This window comes from Carettochelys insculpta, chromosome 2, assembly GCF_033958435.1.
Source record: "Carettochelys insculpta isolate YL-2023 chromosome 2, ASM3395843v1, whole genome shotgun sequence".
Classification (NCBI taxonomy): Eukaryota; Metazoa; Chordata; order Testudines; family Carettochelyidae; genus Carettochelys; species Carettochelys insculpta.
In genome coordinates, this window is record NC_134138.1 from 126,520,525 (window position 1) to 126,543,728 (window position 23,204).

At 42.9% G+C, this 23,204-nt stretch overlaps 1 protein-coding gene across 1 annotated transcript in view; it reads right to left on the reverse strand.

Annotated features, from left to right (window-relative positions):
- The window catches only part of RREB1 (ras responsive element binding protein 1), a 151,550-nt gene that overhangs the window by 10,865 nt on the left and 117,481 nt on the right, over positions 1 to 23,204 (reverse strand). The window contains 3 exon segments of the mRNA XM_074987720.1: positions 4,082 to 4,246; positions 15,380 to 18,107; positions 21,019 to 21,208. Coding sequence (XP_074843821.1) covers positions 4,082 to 4,246; positions 15,380 to 18,107; positions 21,019 to 21,208 — 3,083 coding nt within the window.

A 23,204-nucleotide genomic window follows, 5' to 3' on the forward strand; every position in this document is an offset into this window, starting at 1 on the left:
AGCTTCATGCATTCTAAGAGACTACTTAGTCTATTTAAAATGTGATTTCTATATAATGGAGCCCCTTTGCAAAATAACACAATTTAATTAATTAGTATAATTGAGTGTTCAACATAATCACATTTAAAGTTTGAACAGACAGAGGTACAGATCCATATTGACATACATCCCACATACAGAAATCATAGATGTTTGTGCCAGTTCGGTTCTCTACAGTGAACATATTTATAAAAACGATACTACACTGAACTAAGGCAAAAATGCAGAAATGGGCAACACCACCCACTGTTTTGTGACCTCTGAAACAACCAGGCACAGGGTGAGTTATCAGCCTCCAGCTCTGTAAGGCTCCCTGCTTTTATCAACCTGTGTCACATTCTTAACATTGCTTCAAACAGTCTGAGTTAAATTCCTAAAGAAAAATAAGGCAAAGACAGAGTGCTTCTGTATTCTATACAAAGTATGCACATGTAAATGGAAAGTAATCTAGATTTGGATGCCAAAGTTGAGACTGATGCATGCAATGTAATTGCGATTATCGTACCTATTATTTAAGGTTACAGAACACAAGGCAGGCAAATCACGTTACTAAAGCTAAGTCTATCCTTGCTTTAGTCAATTGTTTGCAATGTTAAAATAGACCTAGATGTTAGTAGTCATCAATTGAATAGTATTACTGTTCATGTTTATCACGGATTTAATATTTTGAAAAGACCTCTAACATGCTATGTGTACTCCCTTTCAAAACACTGCACAACAAACGGTGGATTATCAAACAGTTGCTTAGTAACTATAGAGATTTAGAAAAGTTGATAAAATTATTTTCTTGCTGACACATACGTGAATTTTTGTCATAATTGCCTAGATTTCTTGTGGACCTCAAAAAGTCAGTCCAGTTACCTGCACTGAAGCAGGACTAAGCATCATATGGCAGTCTCGGGCACCGAGGGTCTGGGCTGCAGACCCCACATGTCCGGGTGTCTTCCCCAGGCCCTGTGTACTGAGACTTTGCTGCTAAACTCAACTTTGGGCAGGGGAAAGGACAGAATTAAGGTCTCGCCGTCCCCCCCCGCCCCACACACCATCTTTCCTGCCAATGAGTCCCAATGCCATGCACTGGCTTACTTTCACCTTTGGAAAAGCCCTGACTCCAGCAATGATGAGATGCTTATTACATGACAGGCAGAGGTCAAAGCAAAAGGGAGGAACAGGGCAAGTTCTTACTGAAAGACTCCAGCAAATCACTAAGCAAATCTATGTAAGATACTGAGGGTGGGGAGGTGAAGAAAAGTTGTACATACCTCCAAAGACCTGTATTAGCCCTGGGAAGTAAGAGCAGGCCACAATGATCTTGAAATATTATGAACCATGTTAATATTGCTGCCATATGCTACTACTGTCAATGGGACTGAGGCTACAGGTTGCCTCTCGGGAAACGAGGCGTTATCTCCCACTGTTACCAATGGGTTGAAGCCAGGCTGGTCTCAGTGCAGGGGTGGATTGGTGGGTGAGAGAGAGATACCTTTTGCTGCATCAGCACACTTTTTTTTAGGAACAAGGTCAGAGGTCTATGATGAAGAGCCTCAGATATAAGAGGTATTAGTTTTGAAAACTAAGGGTTCTAATGGAAACATTGCTGTAGCCTTAATACCAGTAGTCACTATGAGAAAATGGATTTATAGTCTCCAACGAAACAAAAAAGCTGTCATGTAGCACATTAAAGGCTAACAAAATAATATAATAGGCGACATGCATTCGTGAGGCAGACCCACTTCTTCAGATCTTTGTTATTATTCTTCAAGGAAGTCATAGAAACTCCAACCAATAAAGACATGGGTTGGACAAAGCACTAGAAACAGTGCTGTAAGAAGAGACAATATGAGAAGGATAAGATATACTATGGCATCCATTTACATTTAACACTATCATGGCTCTTCTATGCTATCCTAAGGAACACCACCTTTCATGGACAAAACCAAAAAGCAGTCCAGTAGCACTTTAAAGACTAACAAAATAATTTATTAGGTTGTGAGCTTTTGTGGGATAGACCTACTGCATCAAAGCTCACCGCCTAATTCACCTTTCATGGGTGTAAGATGACATATTTTCTGTCATTATATATTCAATCCGGTTCCACTAGGTGGAACCATTTAGCAAGTTGTGTTTTTAAGGTCCAGCTTTTTCTAACTCCATCACTGAGGCAGTGGTCACCTAGCAAATCACAAGAGACTTATGATTTCAAAGTTCTAAAGCGAGTTTTTCCTTCTTCATATTCACTCAAAATGCATTATTACTGTTACCCCCAATAGATCTAGTCACCTTTAACGAGAAAAAAATCCACATTAAAATCAGCCAGTTTACATTTGAGGATTTTAGTCACACTCCTACAACCCTTTCAACTAAAGAGAAAATTAGAAGCATAAAAGGAAAAGTGCAATTTATTTTAAATCAATAAATCCTATCAGCTTGTAATAAATGTGGGGAAAAAATCATAATTTTGCCAAAAAAAGTAGTTATTAAATACAGTAACTGGTGAAAAAACAACAAGGCAGCCTGTGGCACCTTATAGACTAACAGATATTTTGGAGCATAAGCTTTTGTGGGCAAAGACTTGCTTGATCAGATGCATCTGACCAAGTGGGTCTTTGCCCATGAAAGCTTATGTTCCAAAATATCTATTAGTCTATGAGTTGCCACAGGACTTCTGGTTGCTTTTGAAGATACAGACTAACTTGGCTGCCCCACTGATACTGGTGAAAAAATGAGATTTCACAATCTTGCTTATCTTCTGACAGGTTCTGATCCTGCAATATGTACTTCATATGAATAGTCATCACTCAAGGGAACAGCCCTATTGACTCACATGAGGAAAAGTGTTCAAGACCAAGTCCATTGCTTGTGTCCAAGAAGTAGAAATCAGTACTAGAATACTTCAGAAAGTCTGGAGAACTTCCCTGCTGCTTAAAGGTGAATTCCGTTGTTTAATCCATCCCAGTGCTTATCTCCTGATTTTTAGTCATTTATTTTCTGCCGTGTACCCCTAAAAATCCTTTTGCGTACCACAAGTGGTACATTCATCACACTTTGGGATACACTAGTTAAACGTGACTTAACACAGTTTACTTTGACAAAGTAGTATGGACTGAACCAAATGGTGCTAGAACAGTCATGAACTGCCTCCACAGAGAGCAGGGCCCACACAATAATATTTCACTTTGGTTGCATCCACCCTGGCAACCCAACCATGTTAGAAACCTCTTTGGTGACAGCAAGTTTAGACCAGGGAGTTCAAATTCCCTCTGAGCAAAGAACACATCAGGTCTCTGATCCTGTCTACGCAATTTTTTTCTGTCAGGGGATCCTGTTATAACACTGAAGTCAAGTTATAACATTGTTTGGTTTTATTTTTGCTAGGCTAACCTGGCAAAGCCTGATTTGTATTACACCACTTAGAAAGTGATTGCGAGAGATTCATATTCTGGTCCCTCTTCCCTTCAGTACAAGGCCATCTATGAAGGAATTTATGGATACTGGAATTCCTCATATAATGGGAATTCAGAAAAAAATGGAAGGAAGGTTGCATTCCGAAACAAATGGCAGTTGATTAAATCAGGGTTCAGTGTAATGGAGTTCATTTGTGATTTTTATTAACAAGCTAATCCAAAGCACATCCGTTCTGCTGCTTTTAAATTCATTGCTACAACACAACGTTGATGAAACCTACTCAAAAGATTCCAGACAGAGAAGCTCACCTTGAAGTGTATATGTACTTTACAACGAAGGCTTGCTGGTGCAAACTACAACCAGTCGCATATTAAGCAATTTTCAGGCAAGAGACTCTCACAGCCACCTGCTTGGCTTCCCTCAAAGATTGGTTTCACTTAGGTAGATAAAAACTACTCAGTAATTGCAACTACCCTTGTTCCTATCAGCTTGCCCTTTCTGAACAAACACCACTCCACCCTTGTAAAGCTAACTAAAACTTTGTGTCATGCAGCAATGAATTTGCTTCGTTTGTCTTCGGTCTCCAAACAAATTAACGCAACTTGTCTTGTTATTCTGAACAACCTGAAAGAACTACCTGTGCTATCATGAGATCCAGCATCACTTTCTTTAGACTGGGGGAAAAGCCCATTTCTTCTCAGAGAGCAGTTGGCAACTCCATGTTTGCGCAAGAGGTGGCGTTCACAGTTAGATTTGGTAGAAAAGAAGACATCGCATTTTTGACAGGGGAAGGGCTTCTGACCTGAGGAAAAAAAAATATTTATCTATCTTTCTAATGTGTCGTAAGAGCCTCTCTGGTTTCTCATTGGTTTGAGCTCATGTATGGTAAATGTAGAAAAAAAGAATAATCACAGACAAAATTCTATCCTATCATGTGTGGGTGAATGAAGTTCCCTCTCACCTATGTCGTGTCCCAGGAAAACTACTACAATGTACTAGTTGTAAGCTCCTCAGCAGAAGGATCTTTTCCCCGTATGCGTTCTGTCAGGCCTGTAGTGTTACGGACTGGATGCAACTTTCCTCTGAAATCACTGAAGGATTTTTCCCATTGATTTCAACAGAAACTACATCAGTCCCTGTGTGAAGAGCAACAATAATCTCCTGGCAGGAATGTGTTCTGCATGTTTGGAATAAGAATTTAAAAAGGAGTAAATGTAAAAAGCTAGAAGAGCAAAACAGAACGGGGTATTGAAAGCCTTTCAAAAGTTAAAGCAAAAACAAAGGCCATGCAATGGAATCAGGCCTCATAAAAGCAGACCTGCAAGATACCTCTCTGAAGAAAGAGGTAGAGATGAAGGGTGTGTATAAAAGAAAATCAGCTGCTGTAAGAAATCAAAAAGTTGCCTCACACCTCCTTCACGCAATGCAGACAATATGGTCACTTCCCTTACTTTAAATTTCCACCAGCTGGGTTCTGTGCTAATTAGCATCTGAATCTGTATTAGGGAATAGTGTGTCACTTAAACAACCCTGTATGTCACAACTGAGCTGTGGCAGTCACACGGCTTCTTTGGATGAGCTTTCTCCACTTTCTTGATTTTCTCAGCATGAATTCAGCCTTCAGTAAGAGATACGGTACCACTGTCTACAGGCTGATCAAGTGCTCACTTATTAGCTGATTACGTTGACTGTAAAATTAAGACTTGAAATATTTATACGATCTTTGTCTCACTTGGCTTCTTTCCATAATCCAAATATAAAACAGAACTTCAAAGTGGAGGCCCTTTTGCAGTTTGCTGTGCATCAGCTCTGTGCAGTTCCATGTTTCTCTGCATATATATGCAGTAGAAGGTTTAGTTTGGAATTATTTATAATTTAGAACTGGCTTCCCAGATTAGACTCTCCTGACAATTTCTAACATGTAAAGCTTGCACAGACAGCTTTGTATAAAACTGTCTAATATATTTACAGCAGTTACAAAATAAACCATTTGTCCTTCTGACCTTAACACAAACACACACACATTAGACTGAGGTCTCAATTCCTAACTGCAAATCCTGCTTGTTGTGCAAAAATGTATTTCCCGCACATCCCGAAGTATTTTGCCAACATCAACTTAAACTTCAACAGATTAAAGAAACACATTAAGCCGCAGAATGGCCACAGACTTTGGACTCCTTAAAGTAAGAATTTAAAAACCGGACCAGTCTCTCTCACTCTCTCTCTACTTTTTAATTAAAAAAAGTTTTGCACAAGGAAAGGCAAGAAATCCTGGGTAATCCTTTTAATAGTAATGAGAGCTCCCCCCAAACCCTCAACTGAATTAGAACAAAAAGCAGTCAAGTAGCACTTTAAAGACTAGCAAAATGGTTTATTAGGTGAGCTTTCGTGGGACAGACCCACTTCTTCAGACCACAGCCAGACCAGAACAGACTCAATATTTAAGGCACAGAGAACCAAAAACAGTAAGCAAGGAGGACAAATCAGAAAAAGATACTCAAGGTGAGCAAATCAGAGAGTGGAGGGTTGGGGGGGGAAGGTCAAGACTTAGATTGAGCCAAGTATGCAGACAAGCCCCTATAGTGACTCAAAGTTCCCATCAAGATTTAAACCATGTGTTAATGTGCCGAATTTGAATATAAAAGCCAGTTCAGATGAATTAGAACACTTTCTCAAAAGTGCTATTTCAAATATATTCAGGATGTGGCACTAATTCTCAGAAGTTTGTCTAAACAGCCACATTTTTGAGTCAGGTAGCAAATTACACAAAGAGACAATGTTTTGGCCTGGAGGCTTTTTCCCTGGCTTTAAATAACAATTGCTCTTGTGTGAGGGTACCTCCTGCAAATAGGTGCTTTCACTTTTTCTTTTTTTAAACTGATTAGAAATGAGTTTTGAGTTTTAATTATTTAGTTTTTCCAGAAAGGCAATCCTTGCTTGGCCTGAGGCTTACACATTTGATGTAAGTAAGAAGATTCACTGTGGAACTCGGTGAACAATGCCAAAGAAATACTGCCAGGGTCAGGCAATTTTTAGGGAATCACCTTCAATTGCATCTGTAGTACACAAAGCAATTACAGCATAAGATAATTTCTTAACTTTTTTTTTTAATAGATTCAACTTGTGGTATTTTCAAAATTTATATTTTACACTGGCTCCATAAAAGTGTGCGTAGGCAGAAAGAATAACCATGACAAAGTGCTACAGTGAAGACATCAATTCAAAATTAGTTTCTCGAGATAATGTTATTAGAAAAAGAATTTTTAAAACCTAGTTGCTAGTTACTTCCCTTTATTTGTGCCTTTCTGTATTTCTTAGTGTGAACAACAAAAACACACTTGCCAGTCTCATTTTATTTATAGTTCATTTGATTTCAGAGTCCAGTGGTTACTTCACAAGGCTTGCAAGACACAGTGTTGATTTTTTTGTTTTGTTTTGCTTAAAAAAGTGCTTCCACCAGTAAGTCTTAGCAACATCTCAGTATTAAAGTGTTAATGACAAAAACTCATTTTTAAAACCTAAGCCTTGGACCAAATTTGACCTGACAACATCCAGTAGGAATCGCTCAGGCAGGTTTTTAAATGAGCATACCAGGGATTTAAAATAACCTACTGTGGACTCCGAGGTCCAAATACACCAGCTTTAAAAAAAATGCACTGTACCACGTGGAAGAAACAAACGGAAATTAATCATCTCCAAGGCACCCTCACTTTTTTTTTTTTTTTATTGGAACACAGAGGAAGAAGATGGGGGAGCAGCAGGCATAAAGGTGGGAAAAGGAAAGTGAAGGGAGAAGAGTAGTTGAGGAAAAGCAAATACAGTCAAGCAAAGAAAAATGGAGAAAGCAAGCTATGAAAAGGACAAGGGTTCAGGTACCCTCAGACATAGTGGTACAAGTGTACAGGTACCACTTCTGCACTGTCTCAGAATAGAGTACACCCAATCTGTAGACAGAAGACTGCAAGCTGTGCCTCTCTAAACAAACAGATGGTATTTCATTTACAGGTCAAATACTACCAGAGAAAAGTTCCGGGGGGTCACAGAGATGTACTGAGGCGGAGAGGAAGAAGTGGTGGGAAATTAAGATGTGACTAGATAATGCAAGGGATGGAGCGAAAAAATGTGGGAGAAGATGACAGATGAGGACCAGAAATGAGGATGATACATGATGTTCTGGCAGTATGAAAGAAGAAGAGGTCAGCATGCCTGGGATACGGTGGCAAGAAACCCACACTTACATACATTTTAAACTTTTTTCACATTTGTATAAACACACTTGCTTAATGTTTGTACTTGAACCCCACTTTAATCCTTGAAATGGTGGAGCTTTTCCTCAGCAGGATGCTCATATCCTAAGCTAACTGGATACTTTAAACACTTAAGCCTGGGAGCAACACAGATAAATAACAGAGGGGGAGAGGTTATTCACCACTTCCTTTCTAAATTAATCTCTATTATTTATTTGCAACAGCTGATTACAGAACTATAGGAGGACATGGGGATGAGAACAAATAGCAAAAGCCATGAGGGTAGGCCTGGCAAGTCAGAATGCAGTGTCCAGATTTCCCCCTAACTCAGAATCACAGGGCTGGAAGGGACCTCAGAAGGTCATCTAGTCCAGACCCCTGCTTCAAGCAGGATCAACCCCTCTAAGTCATTCCAGCCAGGACCTTGTCCAGCCAGGACTTAAAAACCTCAAGGGATGGAGAATCCACCACCTCTCCAGGCAATGCATTCCAATGCTTCACCACCTGCCTGGTGAAGTAGTTTTTCCTAACATCTACCCTACACCTTTCCCTCTTCAACTTCTGACCATTACTCCTTGTTCTGCCATCTGACACCACTGAGAACAGTTTCTCACCCTCCTTTTTAGAGCTCCCCTTCAGGACGTTGAAGGCTGCTATTAAATCACCTCTAAGTCTTCTCTTCTGTAAACTAACAAGCCCAAATCCCTCAGCCTATCCTCATAGGTCTTGCGCCCCAGACCCTTAATCATTTTTGTTGCCCTTCGCTGAACCTGCTCCAGCAAATCCACATCCTTTTTATACTGGGGGGCCAAAACTGGACACAATATTCCAGATGTAGCCTCACCAGTGCTGAATGAAGAGGAATAACTACTTCTCTAGATCTGCTCAAAATGCTCCTCCTAATGCACCCTAGTGTATGCTGTTAGCCTTCTTGGCTACCAGGGCACACTGTTTACTCATATCCAGCCTTTCATCCACCATAACCCCTAGGTCCCTTTCCATCCTACTGCTGCTGAGCCAGTCGGTCCCCAGCCTGTAACAATGCTTGGGATTCTTCCACCCCAGGTGCAGGACTCTACACTCCTCCTTATTGAACCGCATCAGATTTCTTTTGGCCCAGTCCTCCAATTTATCCAGGTCCCTCTGGATTCTCTCTCTACCCTCCAACTCCTTCAGACCAGTTGAAGCCAAAACTTTCAAGTGTCTCCTCAAACACTGTTCCTATGTCAGGGAATGTATAGCAAATGGAATAACATATTCACAGTCCCCATTACAAGGAGGGTTAATAAATGGGAAGTTTCCTGACTTTCTTTGATGTTTAACTGCAGCTACACAACACATTAAGGAGTTCTGATCTGTGAAAGGGGCTTAGAGAAACCAACTCCAACCTTCTACTAACTAGAAGTAGTCCACCTCAAAAATTCCCATTGTACAGGTTTTACTACCACACTTATTTCGCTGGCACCCATCAAGATTGTATCTATACTTGGCTCCCAATAATTTCTTCTATATGGGCACATCTATGACAGAAGGTCCTGTTAATGTTGTTTTGGTTATTCACAGCTGCCTTTCTGACCAGTGCTTCCAAGGCCTTCCTATCTCACTCCGCCTCAGTCATTTTTTAGTCTCCAAGGGCCAGGTCTACACTAGGAGAGAAAGTCAATCTAAGATATGCAGCTACAAGAAAAGTACAGCTGGAGTTGATGTACCTTGGGTGAAATTTCACCACCATCACCACAGCAGGAGATGGATGGGAGAAACCGATAGGGACACCCTCAGCATTCAATGTCATGGGTCCATACTACACCCGTTAAATCAAACCCCAGAAGATCAACCTTTGGTGCGCCAAGTGTAGACAAACGTTAGGTTTTTCAGACATTGATTCTGTTGCACTGGTACAAAACCTCTAGCGTAGGCTTAGTATTCTAGTGTTGGCCATGCTAAACTGCACTAAAGCAAGTTATAGTTTACATCAGTAAATCACATCAACACTCAGAGTATGCCAGCACAGCTACAACAGTGTCACTCCACAGTCCAGTATAGACAAATCTGGGAAGTAGCAGGCTGAATATGAACTTAAGTAACAATCACTGTGAGCGATAACATGAGCAGAGTGGCTGCTGAGCCAGGAGGATACTCAGCTAGAGAAACCACTGTCTGATCATTCTTACACTGCTTATGCCAGGAAGATCTGCCTCCGTTAATGCTGTAAGTGGCCAGCCACCAACTTAGCTGGACTGGTGCAAGTCCCTAAGGCAGACAAGCAAAGCTGCTATATGAACTATTAGAGCTCATCCCCAGCTTGGAGTAAAGGTAGGTTCTACTAGTGAACATCACAGTTATTGTGGTTTCCTCTGTCCATGTCCATGTTTCATTGGGTCTCTATGGGGGTGGTGATTTACAAGACGATTGAGACAGACCTCAGATACCCCTTGCCGCTGAAAACAAGCTGAGTATTTAATGAAACAGAGCAATCTGTTCCCTGCAAGCCAGAAACAATAGCTTTACTGCTGTATGGGTGTTCTGCAAGTTACATACTCAGGTCACCCAAAGAGGACTGTAACAGGAATTGCTCTATGGTTCTCTTTAAATCTCTTAACTAGCTTTTCCCAGCTCATCCATTTTCTCTTTTCATTAGAGACGTGGCCACTTAGTGTATTTTGTATTCTTTTCAATTTGGAGGTTAAATTCCCTAAGGTCTGTACAAAAAGGGAACTCGTTTGTGAATTGACACTATAGGTTGAACCTCTCCAGTCCAGCATTCTCTCATCTGGCAACATCTGTGGTCCAGCATGATTTTAGTTAGCGGAACAACCACTTATGGGTGAGGCCAAGTTTCCCATGATTCCATAAAGTTTGTTTACAGCCACCAGTTCTAGCTCTCAGTGTTGTGTGCTGTTATTTACCTTCCATTTACTCCTACATATCTTCTAAGAGCCCAGTAAGCAGGGGAAGCATTAGTAATGTGCTAGACAATATTGACTGCCGGTGATCCAGCAAATTCTCTCATCTAGCACTGGTTAGGTCCCGAGTGTGCTGTATTGGAGAGGTTCAACCTGTACCTGAACAAACCTGCAGTCATGTACCACTCTGAAGATTAACAAGATAATTTATTAGGTGATGAGCTGTCATGGGGGAGACCCATTTCTTCAGATCTGCCCCACAATAGCTCATCACCTAATAAAAAGACTAACAAAAAATTTATTAGGTGATGAACTATTGTGAGGCAGATCTGAGGAAGTGGGTCTGCCCCACAATAGCTCATCACCTAATACATTATTTTGTTACTCTTTAAAGTGCTACATGATTGCTGGTTTGTTTTGTTAGAATACAGACTAACACAGCTAACTCTCTGTTACTATTCAACCTATACTTGGTTAGCTGTACAGAATTCCCACAGGAGAGAGCACTGCTTATAACAAATGCCTGTTATTCTTCTTGATGTCAGGATCTCATATTCCTCAATACAAAAACAAATGCTAAGAGCTGAAACTGCTACTTCTCCTCCATAAACAAAACGAAAGAAAGACTAGGAGGACCAAGATTGCAGCTCTGCTTCTCTCTATACTCAGGATGAGAATCTACCCCTTGCTTTGCTGCAATACTAGTGTAGCAAAAACATATATTTCAGTTAGTATTAGTTATAAGACTAAGTATGATGTATAATTTCATGTATAATGATTTGCTTGTAAGTTCTGTAGCTTCTATTTCTCTGTCTCTCATGTTTTGATAATGTTGACTGTTTACTGCATTGTTTTCTGTTAGCATTACAAATTAAGTTGTATCCCAACCCCGTGTGCATCATAAACTAAGTTCTGTCTTCTAATAATTGTTCTTGTCTGTGTGAGCGGAAGATGTACGTGAGTGAAAGCCATCAAAGATGTCCAGGTGATCAAAAAGTGAAAACTTCGAAGGCAATAGGAAGAAACTTTAAAGATAGCAGGAAAAATGCATCAGAGTGGTAGCCGTGTTAGGCTGTATCTTCAAAAACAACGAGAAGTTCTGTGGCACCTTACAGACTAATAGATATTTTGGAGCATAAGCTCTCGTGGGCAAAGACGAAGCAGGTCTTTGCCCACAAAAGCTTATGTTCCAAAATATCTGTTAGTCTATAAGGAAAAAAGCATTGTGTCTTGAGCTGAATTGAATTAGCAGCACTGACAAACCCTAGAGGCAGGCAGAAACCCCATAAGAGTGAGGGACAGGGATGGGCAGCCTGACAATCACCATCGGATAACTCTAAAAACACAGTAACAGAAAGGTAGCAGTGTTAGCCTGTACGCCAACAAAAAGCAGCAGAAATGTAGCACTTTAAAGATTAACAAAACGATTTATTGGTGATGAGCTTTCATGGGACAGATCTACTTCTTCAGATCAATTGATCACCTAGAGTTTCAGATTGATTTCAGATGAAATGTGCCCTGATGAAGTGGGTCTGTCCCACAAAAGCTCACCACCAAATAAATCCTTTTGTTAGTCTTTAAAGTGCTACATTTCTGCGGCTTTGCTCTGAAAAACACAGATTAACACCTCCTAAAGGTGGGTGAATAATGCAGCATAACACTGCAAAACCCATAGACACAAATGGGAACTGAAATGCATAAAAGGGGAAGGTCTTGCCACGGAACTGTAGGTTCAGTCCTGCTAGTCAAGTCTCAGAGGAACCCTGACTCCTCACTCAAGACAGCCTTGCCTTGCCAGTAAGACTAACTTCATTGGCACAGAGAGAGAGAGAGATTATAAAGCATATGCCAACAGCTTCTCTACTGTATTCTCAATAAATGCGGCATTATTGCCTTTTCTCCAGAAAAAGATCCCATGTGCTACTTGTAAGCATAACACTAGTTGAAAAGTAAAAGTAAAAAGCACTGCTGTATTCACTACAGCATTATTTATTTGGTTTGAAGTGGAAAACAGATCAGCCTCCTCAAAATGCCCTTGGAAGACAAAAATAAAATGTTGTTTACACAGTCATACAATATTCAGAAAAAGTTCCAAGGCATATCAGTAAGTCTCCTTGCTCCAGGGCATAAACCAGCCTCCTAAATGCCTGGAGTTAGGAATAACCATCACCTATGGTGCAGGTTATTACGTAGCTGTACATTACGTTTGTTGCCTCCTCCTCTGAAACACGGGGTACTGGCCACTATAAGCAACCAGTTTCCAATTAGAGAAGGCATGGGCAATCATTTTTGATGTGGGTCACTCCATGATTTTGGAAAGTGGTCACAGGCTACAATTTTCTCTGGAGGAGGTGTGAGGCTGGGTGCAGAAGGGAGCTTGGGGTAGGAGATTGGGATGCAGGAGAGGGAGTGGGGCCTGAGAGGGAGTTTGGGAGAAGGAGGGAGGTGAGGCTCAGGAAGGGGATTTGGGTGCCAGGCAGGAAGGAGTCTGGGTGCTGGAGATGATTCTAGCCAGCAGCCCCAGCCCAAAGGCTGTTCTACGTGGCTGTCTGCACTGGGGTGGGAGGGGGAAAACAGAGAGGTGTGGTTTTTGCCAGCTGCCACACCCCCAGCAAAATCTGCCAATTCCTATTAGCCAGAAACAGAGCTGCACTGTCCCTGCCCCAGCAAAAACCCTGCGCTCCTATTGATTGGTTTCACTGGGGTCAGGGACAGCTCTTAAAACCAGCTAGTGGGAATGGAGAGATTTTGTTTGGGGCAGGGGCAACACCCAAAGCCCTCCCCTCCTCCACAGCCCCAGCCCCAGCGGTGAGCCATGGACCAGAATACAAGGCCTGGTGGGCCAGATCCAACGTGTGAGCTGTATCTTGCCCACCCCGAGCTAAAGGGACACCGCTCCTTTGGTTCAGTGTGGCAGCTCTGTGATCTTGTTCTGCTACAGAGTTTTATGTTTATTTACTCTAAGTTTTGAATTCCCTTATATATTTACTAAAGCTGACATGCTGCTAATCAAGAACAGTAGCCAAATAAATAATTAACACATGCAACAACTCAATATACAGTAAAATTCCTTTAATCCGGCATGCCCAGGACTGGACACGTGCCGGTTGACCAAGTTTTCTGGATTATTGGACATCACCATAACCCCGATGCCCTAGTTCAGCACCTCGCACCCCGTCATGGCTCACCACCCCAGGTCCAGCTGCGGCCCACCACCCTGCGCTCCTGTAGCTTCACCACCCCCGTGCTCAGCTGCAGCCCACCACCCCCGCGGGCACTGCAGTGCTGCTCGCATGCCTAATAGCAGAGGAAAACAGACACATGGGTGCCCATCAGCACTGCCGGCCACCAACAAGCAGGACCCGGGAGGCCTGCAGAGCTCAGCGTCCCCTGGGCTGGCACCATGGTCCTGAGGACAGCAGCTCCACAGGCTGCTTCACCACGCAGCTAACAAGTGCCTGAAAGCCAGGCCCTGCCCTGCGTGCATGGGGCTGAGCCGGTAACAGGGGGCCAGGCTGCAGAGTCGGTGTCTGCTGAGCAGGGGTGGAGGGCACCAGTTTGTGCTGCACTGAAGGGGGCAGAGCCTGGGTAGGGCCCACGCGCCGCAGGCAGGGTCTGGTTAAGGCCATGCTTGTAACCCGGTGGCAGGTGCCAGTTCCCTCTGTTCCTGCACGCCTGAGGCTGTTCTAGTCTTCGCGTCTCAAGGCCTATGCGCGGGGAGACCTGCCAAATGGGCAGCACTGTAGAGCCAGCTCCTTCACCCCTCCCACAACCATCGCATATCTCGGGGGACTGCAGATGCCAGACCGTTAGGATTTGCAGAGCATCAGAGGCTGGATTAAAGAAATTTTACTGTATAAGCTCATCTCCACAATAACATTAGAATAACTGAAAACTAGGTGGCAAATTCTCTTCCTTTGCACAGTGAAGGAACTCTACTGAATCAAGGGAGGCTACAACTACAGCGTGAACTTGGGGTGTCATTTCCTTGCTTGTGTACCTGTACTGACTCGCATTGAGCTAGTATGAATATAAATAGCAGCAGAGGCATTTACAGTGCCAAGTACAGGCTGCCTCGGTATGTATGTGGCTCAGCTTCTCTCTGCTGCTACTATCAGCATTCTAGTCCCTGAGGGTGTGGCACAGTTTGAGAGGTCCCATGCAGAAAAGAAGAGGCGGAAAAGAAGAAAAGAGCATCAAAAAGTGTCCTGTGCCCCTCCCAACAGCTATCAACATCTGTCCCTCCTGTGATAAGAACCGCGACTCCAGAATCAGGCTGGTCAGCCATCATCGGATTCACAAATAGGAGGGTGACATGAAGAGGTCCTAATAGTTATCAAGTGACCACCCAGAAAGAGAAAAGTTATTTGTATCTGAGCTAATGTGAGTATGTGTACACAAACGGGGGAATTATGCCTCTAGCTCGTAGTGTAGACACAACCTGATTTGTGCCAGATTTGCTCTATATGTGGGAGTGCAAACTTTACCCCCTCAATATCCATGGTACAGAAGTTAGAAGGGCTATATTACTGAGAAACACCACAGTAAAGGGTTGCGTTTTCACACCCCAGAATTATGGGAATGGTTGAGAAGTCAGAAAACAAATAGCAAAACTACTCAGACTACAACGTGGGGGTGGGGTGGGGGGACAAAGAATAAACATCCCTCCCTCCCCTCTTTCCAGCTAACATGGTGTCTCCCAAGACATCAGAGTGTCTCTTTCAGGGACAAATAAGTTCAGTGATTAGACTACAACCTAACCATTACAGCATGTGGCTCTCTTACCTGTGTGAGTGAGCAAGTGACGCTGCAGGGAACTTGCCCAAGGAAAGACCCGGGGACAATAAGGACACGTGATTTTTTGCAGGCAGTTTGAGTAAGCATTCTTCTTTCCTCTCAGCAGTTTATCATCGGCAGTTTCTTTCTCATCTTCACTGGCTCCATTTCTGTCAGCCTCCTCTTTGAAATCATCAGTGGACTGCAGAAATGGGCTAAATTTGTTAGTGTCTGTGGTAGCCAGCATCTTTTCTATGCTAGCAAACTCTCCGCTTGACTCTAGATCCACACCACTTGACTTCATCTTGTTTTTTGTTCCCTTCTTCCTACCTCTTTTCTTGGGATCAGCAACCGAAGACTTCTCTGGCACATCTGCATTATACGCATTCCGGGTCAGGTCGCTGGGAAGGCTGGAATCTTTCTGGACAGCCATCGTGATTGTCACTTGTGGCTTGGAGTTCCCTGATTTGTCAGAAACAGTGGAGCTGCTCACTGCCTTGGGACTGGAGTCTGTAACCTCGGTTTTCAGCAAAGCAGGAGCAGAAGACACAGATGAAATGATCTGGGCAATGGAAGCCAGAGGTGGCAGCTCTTTAGTGACCGGAGGCTTTGGCAAAAGAGGTGGTGGCTTAGGCTTCAAGGGTCGCAGCAAGCCAGGGTTGACAAGAAGAGCTGGGGAAATGATTGGGGCAGTCAAATGCAAGGGTGCCTTCAGTGGCTGGGAATGTTTGATGGCTTCATTTTTCTCCATACTCCCATTGGCACTGAAGGCCAGAGGGCACTGCTGACAGTTATAGAGCTTGTCGCTATTCCCAGAAACTTGGTCTGGTTTCTTGGCTTCACTCTGGCCATCATCTCTTTCCTTCTTGAGGGCTTTGGGAATCGAGAGGTCTATGGGCTCCATTGAACAGTCATAGTGAGAGGCACCAAACAGGTTCTCCTGCTTCAGTTGCACCGCGCTTAAGCTTTTGTTCTTTTGCGAGAAGTCTAAGGGCTCATCAAAGTCCATTGGGAAATTATTTGCAGGTTCAAGTTTGATTGGAACATGAGAAGGGCCCCCCCGCAAAAAGCCATTCTGCGGTTCCAGGAAAGGCGTGATGGACTTGTGATCCATGTAAGTGCTATCCTCCAGCAGCGGAGGGTCTGGCTGGTTCTCTTGTGGGCTGCAGTCCACTGCCAGGATGTAGTTCTCTATCTCCCTCTCTTGCACGTGTAAGTGTTGCTTGAGGATATGGTGAATGCAGTTCCGCTTGGCCGAGAAGGCAGTGCCGCACTCTTTGCACTCAAACGGCTTCTTCTTCTGGCATCCACTGTGTGTCCTCATGTGGATGCGCAGAGCACGATAATGCTTCAGGTCTTCACCGCAGAATTTGCACACTGTGTCAGGGGAGCAAAAAGCATCGACCATCTCCGCTGCATTGCTGGTGACGTACTCAATGTTCTTTTCTATGTCCTTCCTGGTCACTTTGAGGTGTTTTTTGCGCAGGTGCCTCTCACAGTTGGCTTTCACTGTGAAAGGGTAGTGGCAGATTTTACAGATGTACGGTCTCTCTCCGCTGTGCGTCCGCAGGTGCCGAATCAATGCTGCCTTGTCAGCTGCAATGTACTCACAGATGTTGCACTGGTAAGGGGAGATGCCCAAGTGTGAGCGGATGTGCGCCCTCAAGACACCAGAGAAGGCAAACACCTGGTCACAGAAGCGACACGGGTACACAACTTTCCTCATGGTTGGCGCTTTCTTGTTTGCTGCCCCCGAAATGATGGCTTTGAGATCCCCTTCTGTGACCTCTTGCTTGATCTTGGCCTCCATACTCAAAGGCAACAGGGCTTCTATGATACTATCTTGTTCCAGCTGGGTTTTCATTTCATGCTGATTCAGCGGCTCTGTCTGGGGCTGAGGGAATAACTGTGAAGGACTGGATTTGCTTCCCGATTTGGACTGCAGAAGGTGAACACTGGAAGCAGACTCCACAGAGTTTTTGATCAGCCTCAGTGGCGGTGGGGGGAGGCTCGGACTGACGTATCCAGGCGATGCTTGCTGTGCACTGATCAGCGGAGGTGGCGTAGAGGTCGCTACAACTGTTCGAGGAGCCACCAAGGGCTTTGGCTTCAGTGGTGGCATATGCTTGAAAATAGATTGCACAGGGACAGCAGGTGCCTTAGAAAGTGGTGGAAGACTTATCTGAGGTGGGGCTGAAGAAGCCATCTTCAAGATCTGCTGAATGTCGGCCAATTCGATGGCTGACTCGTTGGAGATTGGTTTTACCACAATACTGCTGTCGGGCTGAATGATAAAGCCCTTCTGGAAAGGCTGCAGTGACAGGAGCTTCATGTTCTCTTTTGTAGGTGGAAGGACCGAAAACGAACCTGCCATGGAAGCAGCTTCCAGAGGAGACATGTTCAGCAGGCTGGTGCTGCCAGGTTCCTGAGGTAGGTGGCTCGTCAGTGTTCTAAGCTGCATTTCTTGGACCTCATCTTGCATAACCTCCTCCTGTTTGACGGGCTTGATGTCTTTGGTGTGCTGTAGGCCCAAGGAAGCCATGTAGACTTTCTGGTCTGGGTTCTCACCAGCTGGGGTCTTCGCCTGCGGTTTGTGCTTTTCCTTTCCCTGATCAAGCATATGGGTTTCCGTGTGCAGTTTGAGTGCTGAATGCATGGGGAATGCTTTGTTACATGTCTCGCAAATAAACCGATGAAATTCACTGATGCATCTTCGGAGATTCGTTTCACACCAGACCTACAAGACAGTCATAAAATAATGTAACTGACCTAAGTGTTTGAGCTGGAAAGCCTAAATATCAAACAAGCCTTATGTTTCTGCAAGAAAAGGAAATAATTCTACCCTCTCAAAAGACTGCAAACTTTATTGGAAACCACATTCTTTTCCAGTGTAAACTAGCCTTTCACAGAAAACGACAATTAGTTTGTTTCATTTTTTACAAAACAGCCCTTTATATAAGCAATCAAGAAAAACAAACAATGCCACAAACTAACAAGTACAGTAAACCCTTGAAATGCATGATTTTGAGGTGCGCTTAACTCGCATTAACACAGCCCCAACTCAACCTCCTGGCTGACCCCACTCATGGCTCTGGCTCGTCCCACACCCAGCTCCAGCTCAACCCCACACCCTGGCCCCAGGTCAAACTCCCCACCAGCTCACCACCTGAGCATGGCTCCGGCTCACCACCCTGGCTCATGGCTCCAGCTCAACCCCCACTCTGCATGTGGCTCTGTCTCAACCTCTTGAGCTGGTTCAATCCCCCCATGCCTGGCTCAGGCTCAACCCTCCCCGCATGCGGCTCTGGGTCAACCACACCCCACCCCCTGGTTCAAACCCCCTGCACCCTGGCTCACCACCTGAGCATGACTCTGGCTCACCACCCCCATGTGCGGCTCCAGCTCATCTTCAACTCCTGCAGCCCTAACCCACCCCAGGCTTAACCCTCCCCAACTGCCTCGCCCTCAGCTCCAGGACTTACCTTTCAGAAAGAGCTGCAGGTGCTCCTGCTGCTTCCCTGGCTGCAGAACATGCGTTCTGCCAGGGAAAAAGCCCCACCCCACCCCGCCTTGAAATTCAAGTTACGCGAAGGTCCGCGGGAATGCAGGCCTCATGTAACTCGAGGCACTACTGTAATCTGATTAACAAAAGGGATAAAAATCGAAAGGGGGGACAAAGAGGAGAAGAGAGGTTTACAGCATTTATGCAATATATGTAAATCTACTGTAAAACCCCTCATGGAGGAACATATTTAAAATTCAAGCATACTTTTACTAAGGCATGTGCGAATTCAATATACCTTCTGGTTCTTCCGACATTGCTAGTATTGTCCATGTGCGGCCAAGTTTGTCTACCATTGTGTTATACATGCCATGGTTATTCCAGAACATCATCTGTAAACAGCACAGGGGTCTGCAATTTTTGCTTATTCTGGTATCCTCCACAGTTTGCAACTCAGAGGGAAGCAGAGCAAAATGATGTTTCTAAGAAGATATGTTTATGCCCCAAAATTCATCAGCCTTTTAAAAAAGTTATCTCCTGTGTCTAATCCATGGAGAATTTTTAGATTGCATTTTTACATACACTATGCATACCTAAAATCATGTGTTTATGTATATATAAAATATCTTTATATGTGGTGATGATAGTTATGTGACAAATATGAAGGTATGACATCATCAGCTTTCTGCCTATTAATCCACCTCTTCTCATACTAATTCTAAGTTTTCAAATTTCTGAGCAATTTCAATATAAATAAAAAAAAAATCAACCTGACAAAAATTGTTCCCTTGCTTCCTGAAAATGGAATTCCTTCACAAAAACCATATGTATACGAGATGCAGATTGGGACTGTTATACATCTGTGGTGTCCAACCCAACACTAGCTACTAACCACATGCGGCTATTTGGTCAGCTGAGTGTGGTTAGTTGGCTTGAACAATAAAAACTCAAAAATTGTTGCACTCAATTTTTTTAAAAATCAAAAAACAAAAGTCTTCAGAAAATAAAAAAGTTCTGAAGATTTTTCTGAAGTCTAAAGTCACTTCCCTTTAATTCTACCCATCTGATAAACTTAAATATGTTACTTCAGCTGGAAATTGTCATGTATCATCATAAGATGCAGCTGTTTTTGAACATTCACATTTTATTTTCTTTTTTCAGAATAACTTGGCTAGTTTGCTATAGCAGTAGCCACTATAGTGCCTACTGCTTCAGAACTGGTTGGACACGGTGGTTATACATAGTCCTGCACCAGTGATAAACTGTAGATCTAGTATCTTGCTCCTGGTCAGAGCTAGAGAACAAAGATTAATCCCATTGGGAAGGACAGATTGTCAGCTTCCTAACAGGGCACTCACTGGACTGGGATGGTCCTGAAGTATTGAACTTTTAAGCCAGGACCCTTCAATATACAAAAGTACATTTCAGGTTCGGTTGGCTTTTTTGGAAGGCAATATAACATACTGATTTTCATCTTCTTCTCCTGTGCATCATCTATATCTGGACACATGGTAACTAAGCCAGACGTACTTTACAAACAGAGGGATATGAAGAAGGTTTCCAGTGCAAAATCTTACAACTCAAAAATATTTACAAAAGTCTTTTTCTGTAAATTTTGTAGTACATTAAGAATTTATGCAGGTGTGATGAGGACTACTGTAAAGATTTTATAGGCATATGTTTGGGGAGATGGTCTAATCTAACCCAAAATGTTGCCATGCAAGAGTAATATGATTTTCTCACACTTTATGCTGATAAAGCCTCTATACTACATCAACAGGTACAAAGAGCTAAGCAAAGATCATCATTTATGTCTGATACCATCTTTAATTTTATAAGAATTTTAAATGTAGAACCAAAGTAATTTTTTGTTTGTAGGGCTGGAAGTAGCACAGATTGGTCTTCAGCAGCCCAAAAGGCTTTTCTTAAAAAAATAATATAAAAGCCTGTAAGAAACTAACCTAAAAAGGCATCCTCCAAGATGTAGCTTGAGAGCTAATGTTCTTTAAAAAGAGAACTGTGGAATCTACAACAGTTGAGTATGTTCTATAGCTTTTCACAAAACATTCTACACCAACACAAAACCCTTCAAGTAATGCAACAGATGTTCTCAATTGCAATTTTCGGAGCTAGAGATATAGGATACCTGAGAAATGCGGGGGAATTTCCTGCAGGAGAAGTCTGTGAATCCCAAATCGTGGAAGCCTGCTGGAATTGAAGGATTGTTCTGAATGAAAGGCTTTCCCAACGGGTCTCTTGGAAGCTGCTTGTGAATAACTGCATTATGACGCAGCAAACCCCGATGAGTGCGAAAGGTAATACAACACGTGTCACACCTGAAAAGAAAAGGATCATAGTAAAATGTTATAGAGTGATTTTACATTGGACACTATCTTTTCCATCATACTAACATCTGGCTAACAGTAAAATAAAGTTGAAGCCCATAAAATGTTTAGCAGAACAAACAGGACAGTTTTTAGTCATGATCATTGTCTACCATCTCCTAGCTAGTACAGGAAGTTCACAGGAAGTTCAAAGAATGAAGCACATGTCACCTGAATGTCACATGTTAACAGACAATGTAATGATTAATGAGAGAGATGGAGACCACAGCATTCACACACTGTTCCCACTGTTCCAAACAATTTACTCTGATAGATTTAAATGTTGCTTAGTTTAAATATAAATTCTGGGACTCAAGTGCAGAAAACAGCAGAAGATTGTAATGCAGGGGATGTGATGAGAAGTGAAACTGAAGTTAGCAAGTGTTAGAAATCATATACTTTTAGCTTTTTTAATTCTTATTTGCTGTACCACAGAATTTCTATTCAGCCTATAAACAAATTTCTATGTATGAAATAGCAGAAATAGTTTTATGCTCCACTTCATTGTCATACTTCTATTGGTTCTCTTAAAGTAACAACACTACGTCACACTGTCTTTTACATTACAGTGTAACTTCTTCAGGCCGAAAAAAGAAACCCTATGAAGAGGTTTCAAAAGTCTCACATCCTATACATGAGGGGTGGCCAACCAGCTACAGACTAAGAGCCAAAAGAAATGTGGATCGCGTGCAAAAAGTCACAAATCATGCATTTATTTTTATCTATTTAGATAAAAATAAATAACTAGACATAGATATATCTAGATAGGCAAAAATAAATTATATAATACGTGGTTCAATGCCCTTCCCCTCCTGCAGAGCCATGAACCCCCAGTTCCCTGCTCTAACCCAATTCCCCTCCTCTCCCCAGAGCCAGGCACCCCCAGCTCTAACCCAATGCCTGGGTCTCACTGGAGCTGCTGCTGCCATGCACTTCTCCCTCCAGGCACTGGGTCGTGTGTGGCACAGCACTGAGCAGTCCTGTGTGCGGCTCTGAGTTGGAGCCGCATTTCACTGAGCAAAGAGGCACATGCTGTTTCAGTGACGTGGGTTGGCCTCCTCTGCTACACACAGACCTTTTGCTGTCAACGTGCCCCAAAGACTGGACACAGGAGTGAACACATTTTCATGCCCATATCTTGGTTATAATTTCTTGTTTGTCTGAAAGACCCTTCTCAAATCAGATTCATCAGACAACCAAACAACTGCAGTATTTGCACAAAGTGGACTTGAATGTTAAACACTACATTTATAGCGCAAGGTTTTCAGAATGCAGACATAAAAATGCAAAGCCAGGTTGCTGTGCAGCATTTCTGTTCAGTAACATTTAGAAAGGATTCCTACCTCCAGAGTAAACAACTCTATGAAACACCTGGTATCCTAGATTTATACCCTGAAGAACTCAAATCTCATCACTGTAAATATTAAGCAAAACATCCACTCTGAATTCAAAGTCCGATCACTTCTATCAGCAATGCCTTGCAGCTTATACTGTCACCTGTGTGTTAAGACGCCCATGAATAACAGTAATTTAAACTCCGCCAATAGAAATTTTATTAGCGGTATTTTTACAATAAATCCTGTTTCTTGCATACTGTGCTCCAGAGTGAGATTTTTTGCAGTAAGAAACTTACCCACAAAAGCGTTTTCAATTCATTTGTCCCTTAACATCTTCATAAGAAGAGTATTGCAGAATCCCATTCATAAAGAAGTTTTTAAAAATCACTACTGGTCTTCTAACCTGACTCTGCTGCTGTGCCTTACTTAAATTCATGTCAATTTTACTGAAAACACTGCAACTGCCTTCGAGGTAAGAAAACATCCTGCAATTGGAAAGAGCTATTCTGACAAAGTCCTGAAACAGTTCCCTTCTGTCCTGACCCCTACATCATTTCCATTGCTGCTCTTTTTATCACATTTCAAACTTGCATGGATTTTATCTTATTTTT